At 44.3% G+C, this 15221-nt stretch overlaps 1 protein-coding gene across 1 annotated transcript in view; it reads left to right on the top strand.

Moving 5' to 3' along the window:
* The window catches only part of KCTD17 (potassium channel tetramerization domain containing 17), a 79496-nt gene extending 64275 nt beyond the window's left edge, over positions 1 to 15221 (top strand). The window contains exons 5-7 of the mRNA XM_040359434.1: positions 1981 to 2106; positions 11444 to 11535; positions 15081 to 15221. Of these exons, the coding sequence (XP_040215368.1) occupies positions 1981 to 2106; positions 11444 to 11530 (213 nt within the window). The 3' untranslated portion in view covers positions 11531 to 11535; positions 15081 to 15221. The remainder of the gene's footprint in view (positions 1 to 1980; positions 2107 to 11443; positions 11536 to 15080) is intronic.

Here is a 15221-nt window from a genome sequence, read left to right as displayed (position 1 = left end):
AAGAAATGCAATATTTTTTTCTTTTTGCTATAATAAATATCCCCCAAAAATATCTAAAAAAAAAAATGTTTTCCTCAGTTTAGGCCGATACGTATTCTTCTACCTATTTTTGGTAAAAAAAATATTGCAATAAGCGTTTATCGATTGGTTTGCGCAAAATTTATAGCGTTTACAAAATAGAGGATAGTTTTATTGCATTTTTATTAATATATTTTTTTTTTACTACTAATGGCGGCGATCAGCGATTTTTTTCATGACTGCGATATTATGGCGGACACATCGGACAATTTTGACACATTTTGGGACCATTGTCATATTCACAGCAAAAAGTGCTATAAAAATGCATTATTTACTGTGAAAATGACAAATGCAGTTTGGGAGTTAACCACTAGGGGCGCTGAAGGGGTTAAGTGTGACCTCATATGTGTTTCTAACAGTAGGGGGCGGGGCTGGACGTGTGACGTCATTGATCACCTTTCCCTATATCAGGGAACAGACAATCAATGACCGTGCCACTGTGAAGAACGGGGAAGGTTTGTTTACACCTTCTTCAGCTCCTGTGACCGATCGCTGGACCCCGGCGGCGATCGGGAGCTTCGGACCGGGTCACCTGTGCGTGACCCACGGCTGGGCACTTAAAGAGGACCTATAGGTACGTGCTTGTGCCCAGCTGTGCCATTCTGCCGACGTATATCGGCGTTAGGCGGTCCTTAAGTGGTTAAGCCGTGTACCCACGACCATTGTTCATTTAATGGAAAAAAAATAAGTTATTCTCGACTAGATTCTTGTCAAGCCTGCCTTGCATACACACGATCATGAAAAAAAATGCTTGAGCAAAGCGAGGTGACCTACAACACGTACAACATCACTATAAAGTGGATGTTCCATTCGAATGGCGCCACCCTTTGGGCTGATTATGCAAATTTTCCGTCTTTTTCACGCCAAGAAAAACGACAACGTGAAAAACGACGAGAAAAAATAGAGCATGTTCTAAATTTTTAATGCCCATTTTTCACATCGAAAAAAATGCTCTGGTGCCCACACACGACCGTTTTTAACGACTAATTTAAAAAAATGGCATTTGTCTCGTCATGAAAAACGGTCGTGTGTACGCGGCATTAGGCTTTTTTTCCCCCTCTGTTTTTACCTTGTGATCTGGCTAGTAACACTCCTGTGTTAGCGTGCCCCCCCCCACTCTGGATGAAGGAGAACAGGAGGCACAGCAGACAGCAGAATTGTCAGTCTGGGGGGAGAGGAGTGTTAGATGTACTAGCAGATTTAGATATACCAACAAATTGAAACCAAACTCAAGCTCACATCTTATAAACAGTTACAGCAAACCGTTTTATCCTTTTGCAATAAAGATTTTGCAAAAATAAACAAAAGTTGACCATTGTAAGCACCCCTGCCAATGGTTAGTCTCATCTCTATTTTTGATCAATTCTGTTGGAGAGCTTGTGCTTTAAAAAAATAACAGACTTGTTGTCTGGATCTCCAGCTGAAAATAGAAGAAAGAAAGCCCTAAAAAGAAAATGAATGCCGCCATCACATTTAAGAAATGGTAAGCTGTCATATAAGGTTTGCTTTTGGTTTATTACCACTTTAACAAATACATTTACTCTTCCCATTTCCATCCAAAGAAAAAAAAAAGTTTGGCTTTGAACCTTTGTGGTTCTTATCCCTCTGTGTATGTTAGCCTGTCACTGTGTTTTCACAGGGCAATGACCTTCTCTCTTTTATAGTTTGGGCCTGGCGATTGGTCCAAGTCCTGCATCTTTGGAGCAAGGAGAGAAGGTCAAATGTTCCTCCATAGCCAGGGTGCAGCATAGGTGAGTATCCGTTTGTAGGGAGGGAGGTCTAGCCTGTCAAGAGAACATAAATGGGAAAAGTAACAGCCCCCCTTTAGTTATGAAAGTGAATGTACAGATTAGCGTTTTTTTTTTACTTATTTTCTCATATTTGTTTGTACAATTTCTGCAGTTGGTGAATGTGGGCTCCCCATATAATTACAGCAGTGAAGGACAACCAGAGTTTCTTTGTGTGGTCTCCCGGGAGTTACAGAGTAAGAAGAAAATGTGTGGATCTGGGGCATGCAGCGCAGCGCAGGTAAAAAAAACATTTTGTAAACAAAAACACAAATGATTATCGATGCCAAAAACAAACCGGAGTACAGTGGTTATTAGTAGCTAGATTCAGAAAGACTTAGGCTGGCGCATCAGTAGATACGCCAGCCTAAGTCTGAATCTGCGCCAACGCTAATTTAAGTGTATTCTGGTAACCAGATACGCTTAAATTAGGCTCAGATACAAGTGTCTTACACGGTCGTATCATAAAGTGTAATTTTTAGGCTGACCGCTAGGTGGCGCTTCCATTGCGGTCGGCGTAGTATATGTAAATCAGTTGATACGCCTATTCACGAACGTACGCTCGGCCGACGCAGTACAGATACGCCGTTTACGTAATGCATTATCAGGCCTAAAGTTATTCCATCAAATAGCTGGAATAGTAATGTTAAGTATGGCCGTCGTTCCTGCGTCGAAATTCGAAAATTTTACGTCGTTTGCGTAAGTCGTCCGTGAATAGGGATTTACGTCATTTACGTTCACGTCGAAACCAATAGGACCGTGCTCCGTACTTAGCCGCAATGCACACTGGGATATGTACACGGACGGCGCATGCGCCGTTCCACAAAAAAGGCAATCACGTCAGGTCGACCCAAATTAACATAAAACACGCCCCCTCAGCCTATTTTGAATTAGGCGCGCTTGCGCCCGCCACATTTACGCTACGCCGCCGTAACTTAGCAGGCAAGTACTTTGTGAATCATGTACTTGCCTCGCTAACTTACGGCGGCGTAGTGTAAACACGATACACTACGCCGCCGCAAGGATAAGCCTGCCTACCTGAATCTAGCTAATAATGTCCATGCTGTGCTGGTGCTGTTAGCATAAACCAAGGCGTATCTATGGAATGGCGAAGAAGCAAAAATAAAGGCAAGTGTACACAGTGATGTAGCTCCGTAAAGGATCTTCTGTTCATGGCAGATAAACCTATCATATAATGCCCTAAGACAATTGTAAAGCCGCGTACACACGACCATTTTTCATGTCATGTTTTTCATGTCAAGTTTTTCTCGACGTGATTCTTATCAAGCCTGCCTTGCATACACACGATCGTGAAAAACAAATGCTCGAGCAACAAGTACGACGGCACTATAAAGGGGAAGTTCCATTCGATTGGCGACACCCTTTGGGCTGATTATGCAAATTTCCTTTCTCATAACCTGCTTCTGAGCATGCACGTTTTTTTCCCGTCGTTAAACCCTACACACGACCGTTTTTCACAACTGGAAAAAATAGAGCATGTTCTAAATTTGTAATGCCCATTTTTCACGTAAAAAAAAATGCTCTGGAGCCTACACATGGTCGTTTTTAATGACCAATTTAAAAAATTGCATTATTCTCGTCATGAAAAACGGTCGTGTGTACGCGGCATAAGATTATGCAAGATGGTAATAAAGTGGCAAATTCCACAAAGCACATATCCCAAAGTCCTGTTAGGGACAATTGTGGGGGATAATAGGCATATAGGGCCAGATTCACGTAGAACTGCGGCGGCGTAACGTATCGTAGATACGTTACACCGCCTCAAGGTTTCATCGCAAGTGCCTGATTCACGTAAGCCCGCATAATTTAAAGGGGCATGTGCCATTTAAATTAGGCCCGCTCCCGCGCCGGACCTACTGCGCATGCTCCGTTTCGAAATTCCCGCCGTGCTTTGCGCAAAGTGACGTCATTTTTTCGAACGGCGACGTGCGTAGCGTACTTCCGTATTCCTGGACGTCTTACGCAAACGACGTGAATTTTTAAATTTCGACGCGGGAACAACGGCCATACTTTATACAGCACATACGTGTGCTGTGTAAAGTTAGGGCACCCAAAACGACGACTAACTTTGCGACGGAAAACTAGACTAGCAGCGACGTAGCGAATGCGAAAAACCGCCGTGAATCGCCGTAACTCCTAATTTGCATACCCGACGCTGGTTTACGACGCGTACTCCCCCCAGCGGCGGCCGCGGTACTGCATCCTAAGATCCGACAGTGTAAAACAATTACACCTGTCGGATCTTAGGGCTATCTATGCGTAACTGATTCTATGAATCAGTCGCATAGATACTCTGAGAGATACGACGGAGTATCTGAGATACTCCGTCGTATCTCTGCTGTGAATCTGGCCCATATTACCAACCATCTCCAAAGTCCACTTTAGGCTAAAAGTCAATATCGGGATGACCATCATGGTGTCATGATGGTGGATCACCTTTCATCATATTGTTTTCAATAAAGAGGATCTAATGATTTGCGTCCCTTAAATTTACTTGGCCTTTTATTCTGAAAGTTTTGATACCGTCATGGTCATCCAGATATAAAAATTTTTTTTAGCCTGTGGACGTTGGAGCCAATTGGTATTATATTTGCATTATTCTCCACCATTTTCCAGGAGTTTGGGATATGTGCCTTATGGTATTTGTCTCTTTATCACCATCTTGCATAACCCTACAGTTGGCTTAGGACATTATATGGTGAGTTTATCTGTCATGAATAGAAGATCCTACACGGAGCTACATCACCAGACTGTGTGCTTGCCTTTCCTTTGCTACAAAACATTTAGTATAATACTTTAAACTGAAGCTTAAAGTGGCATATCCTTCGATTGTCTCAATCCAGAGCATCAGTAGATACGCCGACGTAACCCTGAATCTACGCCGTCCTAAATTTAAGTGTACCGGATACGCTTAAATTTGGCTAAGATACGAGCGGCGTACGTCTCCTACGCCGTCGTATCTTAGGGTGCAATATTTACGCTGGCCGCTAGGTGGCGCTTCCGTTGAGTTTGGCGTAGAATATGCAAATGACTAGATACGCCGATTCAGAAACGTACGTGCGCCTGGCGCATTTATTTATTTTTTCGATTATAATTATTTTTTTATTTTAAAACAAATCAGTACAACACATATATATAAAAAAATAAAAAATAAAAAAACATAATACATAACAGAACATTTTTACAAAACAACAGTCACAGTCCATCTTATTATTATACATCCCCTTTTACCTTGTTGTCAAAATCAAACATATATCTCCTTCTTACGTATCTCTCCCCTTTCCAAACATCCCTGAGAGAGAAAGAAGAAGAAAGGGAGAAAAAAAAAACCAACCCACCCTACTTCCCTCTCCTCCGACCCCTCTCCATATTCCTGTGGTTTCTCATTAAATCCCACATATACCCAATCCAAGTTCCTGGGCTCCTTCTATACCATTCGGCCTTATCCCCCTTAACCTTCCCCCTTGTAGTCCATATAGGACTTCCAGGGAGTCCAAGTTCTTAAATATTTTTCCCTTTTATATTGTGTTGTCAGGACTAACTCTTCTAATTTGCTTATTTCCCTAACTTTACATATCCACATCTCCGCTGTTGGTGGAACTGGTGACTTCCACCTCTTCGTTATCCAGGCCTTAGCGGCATCTAATAGATGGCATATAATCATTTCCCTATAGGCTTTTTCTGGTATTTGGTTTAAATGCAGAAGATAGAATTCCGGATCTTCCGGAATCTCATAATCTAAGCAAAACTGTAAAGCTCTTTTAATCTCTGCCCAAAAACTCCTTAGCATTGGGCACTCCCAGAATATATGTAGCATCGTTCCTTTGCTTCCCTGGCACCTCCAACATTTATCTGATACCTCTGCAAAAAGGTTGCTTAACTTTTCTGGTGTCCTATACCATCTCGTGAAGATCTTATAGTTTGTCTCTTGTATTCTCACACATATTGATGTTTCGTGTGTTCGCCTGTATATGCATTGTCGCTGTTCCGGACTGAAGGACTTCTCCAATTCCCTTTCCCATTCCTGAACGCACCTCAGAGGGCAACCTCCTGATCGCACTAATAACTCATAGCTTATTGAAAGACTATGTAGTAATGTTCCTTGTTCATTACATATTTTCTCGAATTTCATGAGTGGTCTTTCAAAGCTCTCTGGATTTGGCAAAGTGTTCAGGAAGTGAACTATCTGAATTGCATTCCAGAATTTCAAACGGAATACATTTCCTATTTCCATCAGTTCCGCTATGGTTACCCATCTTCCCATGTGGATATACCTTGCTACTTGTGTACACTCTCTTTTCCTCAACTGCCGGAATGCTCCGTCTTTGTTTCCCGATGGGAAGAGGGGGTTACCTATCACTGGGTATAGTGGGGAGGTCCTGGGCTCGATGCCCATCATAGGTAGTGCTGCTGCACAGATCCTCACCGTGTTACCCACTATTGGATTTTTATTCATTTCTTTAGGGAGTGTGGCAAACCACCACGGTGCTCTTTCTAGAGGTGTTTTAAATTGCGCCTGTTCGATTTGTACCCATAGCTTTGTATCTGAATGCCTATTCCAGTCTATTAGCCTGTTCAGATGTGTTGCGTAATAATATTTCCTTATATCTGGGACTCCCAGTCCTCCCTGCTGCTTAGTGCTCATTAGTTGTTTCCTATGTATCCGGGGGTTCTTATGTGCCCATATGAACTCAAAGATCACTCTCTGACACTGTTTAAAATACTTTGATGGAATATGTATTGGTAATGTTTGTAATAAATAGAAGATTTTCGGGAGTATGTTCATCTTAATAATATTGCAGCGTCCTAGCCAGCTATGAAAACCCTGGTTCCACTTATCCAATAAGATCTTTACTTTCTGTAAGAGGGGTGGGAAGTTCAGCTCAAAGATCTTCTCCACCTTCCCTGCTAGTTGTATACCAAGGTATGTCAGAGCATTATAAGTCCATTTAGCCCAGGTTCACACTGGGTACGATTTCCTTCGATTTGAGATGCGATTTCACATGTGAAATCGCATCTCAAATCGGCGGCATTTGCCGGCAATGACACCGTCCTAATCGGTGCGACGCCGCATCTGCGGCGCTGCACCGATTTCAAAAAGTAGTTCCTGTACTACTTTTTGCGATTTCTGGCCGCGATTTACATTGACATCTGTGCAGAAACCTGCACAGATGTCTCTTAAATCGCGGCCGAAATCGGGACTGCCGGCGGGAGTGAAATCGTGCGAGTTCAGCTGAACTCGCACGGCTTCACTCCCGCAGCCCAGTGTGAACCAGGGCTCAAACTTAAATTTTTGTTTTAGATAGTTTATCGCTATATGTGGGACGTTTACCCCCATCGCTTCCGATTTATTAAAATTGATACGTAGGTTCGATAAAGATCCGTATCTCTCAAATTCCTTCATTAATTCTGGAATTGTGATCAACGGATTTGTAAGACTGAACAACATATCGTCTGCATAGGCTGTAATTTTACAGTGGTTCTTCCCTATTTGTATGCCTGAAATATTAGAGTTTACTCGTAGCGTACACAAAAAAGGCTCTGGTGACAGGGCAAATAGAAGTGGAGACAGAGGGCAGCCCTGTCTTGTCCCATTTGAGATCGTGAGGGGCTCAGACAGATTTCCGTTGGCCCGTACCTGGGCTGTTAAGCCTGAATACATGGAGAATATCCACTGTATTATTTTGTTCCCAAAGCCGCCGTATTTTAGGACTGCCCTCATGTAACTCCACCTCACCCTGTCAAAGGCCTTCTCTGCGTCCGTATTGAAAAATACGCATTGCGTCTGTGTTGAGTTGGCTAACTGCGCCAGGTTAATTGCCTTGATTGTGTTGTCTAGTGCTTCCCTGGTAGGGACAAATCCCACCTGGTCCAGGTTTATTAAATCTGGGATATGTTGTTGTATCCTGTTTGCTAAGACCTTGGCGCATTTTTTTTACGACGTTTACGTATGGCTTTTTCCAGCGTAAAGTTAGTCGAACAAATAGCTGGCCTAGTCAATGTTAAGTATGGCCGTCGTTCCCGCGTCGAAATTTGAAAATTTTACGTTGTTTGCGTAAGTCGTCCGTGAATGGGGCTCGACGTAATTTACACTGGGATATGTACACGGACGGCGCATTCGCCTTTCGTAAAAAACGTCAATCACGTCGGGTCACCACCCATTTACATAAAACATGCCCCCCCATCCTCATTTGAATTAGGCGCGCTTACGCCGGCCCCATTTACGCTATGCCGCTGTAACTTAGGAGACAAATGCTTTGAGAATACAGCACTTGCCTCTCTGACTTAAGGCAGCATAGCGTAAATACGATACGCTACGCCGCCGTAAAAATGCGCGCATCTACCTAAATCCAGCTATTAGTGTCATTTCTGTATGCTGCCTCGTTCCTCTTCTATCTGCATGAGTCATTTCTGACAAGTATTCCTGACACCAAGAGGAGGGCTTTTTTTATGGGGCCGTGGTTAAGTTCCAGCACCTATTGTTTGAGAAAAAAGCCCTGCCAAGAGGTAAAAAAAGCACACAGCCTATGAATAACAGCCTCAGCTGGTGCTTGTTCACATATGAATGCTCAGGTACCTGTAGCTCGATTCCTGATGCTCCAAAAGCTACATAAGCTACTTTTAAGGCAGATCTTGGAGCTTTTGGCCCCATATACTTCAATGGGAATACCTGTAATGCCATTTTTATGCTCGCTAAATGGCAATTATACTAAGAAATTCATATTTATTCATCCTAAAGTGACCAATCTTATCACAGTCAGAGCTGGCCCTACCATGGGACCCGCTGGTACCATGGTACCAGGCGGCACTTTCAAGGGGGCGGCAAATTGCCACCCGCCCGCCAGCTCCACTTCCCGCTCCACTGTCAAATTGCCACCCGCCGTCACACTCCACTGTGTGAGGCTAATTCCCGGCCACCTCTCCATCCCCCGCTCTGCCAGACTGTTTTTTTTTAGCTCTGTCCTGTCCCCAAGCGGCATTAAGCGGTGCTGGGTGTCACGCTCACGCTCCCTTCTACATTCACACACACACACACACGGCTGCTTGCTCACACACACACGGCTGCAGCCGCTCTCAATGAACGGCGGTGTGGAGGAGGGGGGTGCGGTGAGACGAGGCCGTGCGTGCCGTCAATTATGGACTCGCCGTACGTGTCTCTCGTAGCCGGAGAAGCCGTGTCATGTTAGGAAGGAAGCCCTGCATGTTAGGTCCGGGCTTGCCGCAATTTCCCCTCGCTCTTCCTGGACTGTCTGTCGGTGATCTGTGGACTGTGGTGGGAGGACAGGCAGCAGCGCCGCTCTCCTCGAGGTGAGGCCACCACCGCTGTTGTCAAGTGCATCATTGTATTGTGTACGGGGTACAGAGGGGAACTAATGTGTGTGTGTGTGTGTAAGGGGGTACAGAGATGAACTGATTTACGAGGGGGAAAAGGAGGGAACTGATTTGGGGGGGACAGAGGTGAACTAATGAATTAATGTGTGGGGGGGGTACAGGGAGTAACTGATTTGGGGGTACAGAGGGGAACTAATTTGGGGGGGGGGTACAGAGGTGAACTAATGTGTGTGTGTGGGGGGGGGGGGTACAGAGAGAAACTGATGGGGGGAACTTATTTGGGGGGATACAGAGGTGAACTAATGTGTGTGTGTGTGGGGGGGGGGGTACAGAGAGGAACTGATCTGGGGGGGGGTACAGAGGGGAACTGATCTGGGGGGGGGGTACAGAGGGGAACTAATGTGTGTGTGTGAAGGGGGGGTACAGAGAGAAACTGATGGGGGGAACTTATTTGGGGGGATACAGAGGTGAACTAATGTGTGTGTGTGTGGGGGGGGGTACAGAGAGGAACTGATCTGGGGGGGTACAGAGGGGAACTGATCTGGGGGGGGGGTACAGAGGGGAACTAATGTGTGTGTGTGTGAAGGGGGGGGGGGTACAGAGGAACTGATCTGGGGGGGTACAGAGGGGAACTGATTTGGGGGGTACAGAGGTGTACTAATGTATGCATGTGTGTGTGTGTGTGGGGGGGGGTACAGAGGGGAACTAATGTGTGTGTGGGGGGGGGGGTACAGAGAGGAACTGATCTGGGGGGGGTACAGAGGGGAACTAATGTGTGTGTGTGTGTGTGTGTGGGGGGGGGGGGGTACAGAGAGGAACTGATCTGGTGGGGGTACAGAGGGGAACTAATGTGTGTGGGGGTACAGAGGTCCTTTTATGACAGGTCCTTCTATGCTCCTATATACATGTATAGAGCCATGACAGGTCCTCTGTATAATTGAAAAAAAGGGGTGAGTATGGTCTCTTTTATACTAAGAGTATATGAAATAAACATGTGCCTTCATCCCAATTAGTATGTAAAATAAGAAGACCTAATTAATTAAGACACCATTGGCTGCTTGAGACCAAATGTTTGTCACCAATTAGGTCATGCAGACATAGTTTGTGTATAACTTACTGTTGTGCAATGTGGGGATTGTCTTTAAATGTTGTTTTATGATACCTGTTTTATGTTCAATAAATACTTGTTATTTTTTATTATACTGTGTCTAACCAGTGCCGCGAATAGTCCCCCCCAAAATCCCCTTTCCCCTTTCCCTTGACCTAATTGGTGACAAACATTTGGTCTCAAGCAGCCAATGGTGTCTTAATTAATTAGGTCTTCTTATTTTACAGGTCCTCTGTATACTTCTATATACATGAATAGAGCCATGACAGGTCCTCTTTATACTCCTATATACATGTATAGAACCATGACAGGTCCACTTTAGTTACCATGATATAAAATAATGGATATGTGTGCATTTTGTTGGGCGTGATTTTTAATATTTTTTTTGGGGGGGTGCATCATTTCATTCTTGGTACCAGGCAGCACAATGTCTTGGGCCGGCACTGATCACGGTCTTCCTCTGAGTCTCATTTGCTCCTCAGTCTCCCGCAATCATCTTCTTACGTTCAAGTTTATACTACATACAGTATATATCTCATAGGTCCCAACTGTCCCTGATTTTGAGGGATTGTCCCTGATTTGGAGCAATGTCCCTCTGTCCCTCTTTCCTCCTCATTTGTCCCTTATTTTGGTCTGATCCATATAGCTGTATATAAAATGCACTTTTATGTTTCAAAAAGTGTTTCCCAGTGCTAAACCTTTCATCCGAATTCTAACTTGCTGCATTTGGACATTTTAAAAGCCAATATAAAGGAATAGTAGTGGTAAAAAAGCCCTTGTGGATTTAATTAACCTTTTCTAAATTCTCCTTTAAGGGGGTGTGACAGGGGGTGTGTCCTATGCCTACATACATTTGCTGGTAGGTGTCCCTCATTCCCATTTCAAAATGTTGGGAGGTATGTATATCTTATATATATGTAGTAACCCCATCAACCCTGTATATGTAATATATTTGAGGTTGGACATTAGTCGTCTTTTACCATTGGTGGAATCCTAACCCGGTGATAATTGTAATTTATCTTTGTGCAGGTTTTTGTATTTTGTCACAAGTTCACCTGGACATTTTGTTATGATTGCAGGTTTTTAGTTCCTTATGCTTATATTTTGTTGCATGCAGAGCTGTGAACCTGAGCAGGAAGAAGAGATTGTGTTGAACCCAGACAGTATTGTCTTCCATGAGAGAGAAAGAGACGGACGGAATTAACTCCTGTGAGTTTTCATTTTCCCCCCTGCATGAGTATCTAATCAAGACAGTTTGTTTTTTCTCTCTTCTGTTCATGGTTATAATGGTTTTGTTATATCGGGATATGGTACCTTACAGTCTCTTTTCTCAACAAAGAGTACCTCTCTGAATGTATAAACAATAATGTGCAGGGCCTCTATACAAACCTTAAAGCGGAGCTCCGCTGTACAAACAAATATTAAAAGCCAGCAGCTACAAATACTTCAGCTGCTGACTTTTAATATTAGGACACTTACCTGTCCTGGAGTCCAGCGACATCGGCAGCAGAAGACGAGAAATCACTCATCACTCTGCTGCCCCCACCACCGTCTCCTCGGTGAGGGAATCAGGAAGTGAAGCATTGCGGCTTCACTGCCCGGTTCCCTACGGCGCATGCGCAAGTCACGCTGCGCCGCGCTCACTGGTCCCCGCTGTGTTCTGGGAGCCGTGTGTTTCCCAGAACACAACGGCTGACGCACTACCCGCAGGTCCCCGCAGAGTGGACTCCCGAAAGTGGGTGCAAATACCTGGTATCTGCACCCCCTGAAAGGTGTCAAATGTGACACCGGAGGGGGGGAGGGTTCCGATGAGTGGAAGTTCCACTTTAGGGTGGAGCTCCGCTTTAATATATATAAAAAAAAAACAATGCGTGTTTATATATCATATATAAAGTAATAAAGTCCTATTAACTGTGATAATATATTGAATCAAAAAAGTTCCAGAATAAAGTGTATTCCAATAAGAAAATAAATAATATCAATGAGAAAAAAAGGTTGTCTTCCTGTGTCCAAAGAAAACTTTCCAGCTTTAATCTTAAGGCCTCGTACACACGGACAGACTGTCCGATGAAAACGGTCCGCCGGACCGTTTTCATCGGACATGTCCGCTGTCGGATTTTGGTCTGATGGTTGTACACAACATCGAACCAAAATCCCCGCGTACAGGATACGCGGTGACGTGGCCGCGCCGTCGCCGCGCCGATGACGCGGCGACGTGCGCGACCCTGGAAGGTCAATGCTTCCATGCATGCGTCGAATCACTTCGACGCATGCGAGGGCTTTCGGCCGAGCGGACATGTCCGGTGAGTCTGTACAGACGAACGAACATGTCCGACGGACAGGCTTCCAGCGGACATGTTTCTTAGCATGCTAAGAAACATTTGTCCACTGGAAACCTGTCCGATCCGCTGGAAAATTGTCCGGTCGGACGTACAGACGACCGAACATGTCTGCTGAAACTGGTATGCGGACCAGTTTCAGCAGACATGTTCGGTCGTGTGTACGGGGCCTAACACAACACCACTTGTGCTCAGTGCTAATAATGTGGCCGTAAGCAGCGCTTCAATAACAGATAAAGACTTGCAGCATCTCAGACATGACCACCCAACTGCTAGATAGGTCTATAGGTGCCCAAAATTCTGATGTTTGCCAGAGGGAAGCTTCATACTGTATGGAACCACACCAAAGAGTCTCATAGTGTAGTACTATGTACCCCACTGCCCCCACCCACCAACTTGCTTACCGCTCAACAGATTGCCAACCATTTCAAAAGCAAAATCGACACAATTCGCAAGGAGATATCCAGCATTCAAATTCCTCCCCTACTCAACACATCAGGTCCAACACCACACTCAATACTCTCCTCCTTTTACCCTGTTACCACCGATGAAGTTGATCAACTCCTCTCCATGGCCCACATCACTATCTGCTCCTCCCAGGACCTCCTGCTCTCTAGCTCCCTTGTTACCTCCTCCCATGCACACCTTCAGGACTTCTCCAGAGCCTCTCCCATCCTCTGGAATTCCCTTCCCCGGTATGTTCAATCAGCCCCTACCTGTCCACCTTTAGGAGATCCCTGAAAACTCATTTATTCAGGGAAGCCTATCCCACACCCACCTCACAACAACTATCCCTGAGCCACCCTCATCAAATCACTCCTGTACCTTCTGTCTTGAATTGTACTGTAATTGTGCTGTCCTCCCTCTACATTGTAAAGCACTGCGTAAACTGTTGGCGCTATATAAATTGTGAATAATAATAGCAATTTATTAAAATGTAAAGGATCCACATATAATCGCATGCATCCAAAAGGATAACCTGGACTATAAAAACAGCAAATCAAAACCTACTTACTAAGATGGCCTCCAATTCTGATTCCTGCAAATGGTGGCATGACGTCAGTGTGTCACTCCCTCAGAATGCCCTCTGAGGATCTGGTGAGTGCATTATAGGCACTGAGCAAAAGTGGTGTTGTGTTCACGATTCAAGGTGGAAGGTTTTCTTTGGTCACTGGAAAACGACCTTTTTTTCTCGTTGATATAATTTTTTTCTCATTGGAATACACTTTATTCTGGGACTTTTTTGATTCAATATATTATCACAGTTAATAGGACTTAATTGTTTTATATATGATTCATATACAATACATGCATTCTGTTTTTCATATACAGTAAAACCTTGGTTTGAGAGCGTTTTGCAAGACAAGCAAAATTTGTTATTACATTTTGACTTGATATACAAGCGATATCTTGATATACAAGTAGCGTCATGTCACAACTGAGTATAAAAGAGAAGCACCTCTGAGGCCTCGTACACACGACCGGACCAGTTTCCGCGGACATGTTCGGTCGTGTGTAGGGCCGACCGGACAATTTTCCAGCCTAGCGGACAGGTTTCCAGCGGACAAAAGTTTCTTAGCATGCTAAGAAACTTGTCCGCTGGAAGCCTGTCCGTCGAACATGTCCGATGGTCAGTACGACTCATCGGACATGTCCGCTGGCCCGAGAACCCACGCATGGCGTCGAAATGATTCGACACATGCGTGGAAGCATTGAACTTCCGGGTTTGTGGACGTGGCGGCGTCAACGTCACCGCCACGTCACCGTGCTGTCTGTCTGCGGGGAATTTGGTTTGATGGTGTGTACAACCATCAGACCAAAATCTCAGAGCGGACATGTCTGATGAAAACGTAGCGGCTTTTCATCGGACATGTTCGCTCGTCTGTACAAGGCCTGAGTGTAGCAATATTATTACATTTAATGAAGGCACAACATTTAGCAACATATTACTACACTTAAAGGTGCTTCTCTTCTCTTTTATACTCTGTAGCTCCTGCTGGATTTTACTTGTAATCCCCTTGTGGAGGCTTCCATTTGTGGATGGCCTTTTCCCTACTTCTAGCACAGATTCTATTTTTTTTTTTTTTAACTATTTACCTCTCTGGATTTGCATTATACATGTAGATAAATTAAAAGAGGTGTTGCCAATAGCAAACCAAGATGTTGCATCTGTCACTTTTTTTTGTCTAGTTAAAGCTGAAATGGCTGCTTGAGGTCACACCTCCACTTTTGTGCTGCTTGAGGTCACACCTCCACTTTTGTGCTGCTTGAGGTCACACCTCCACTTTTGTGCTGCTTTTGTATTCATTTTATAGAGTATCATCTTTATTTTATTGTCAGTATTATAATTCTTTCATTGTTAAAAATAACGCAACATCATCATTCTCATCTCATTCCTTTCTTTTTCTATTACAGACATTATCCTCAGTGATCATTGCCCCACAGTCCCCTCCTATGTCAAATAACACATCACGTAAACATGCATTTTCATAGCAGTCTCATTGTTTATTACCATGCATTATGTGAACCTTTTAATAAAATCTATCCACTAACCAA

The sequence above is a fragment of the Rana temporaria genome, chromosome 7 (assembly GCF_905171775.1).
Source record: "Rana temporaria chromosome 7, aRanTem1.1, whole genome shotgun sequence".
NCBI classification, from domain to species: domain Eukaryota; kingdom Metazoa; phylum Chordata; class Amphibia; order Anura; family Ranidae; genus Rana; species Rana temporaria.
The sequence above is the reverse complement of the archived record's forward strand: the minus strand, read 5'-3'. Positions and strand labels throughout refer to the sequence as shown.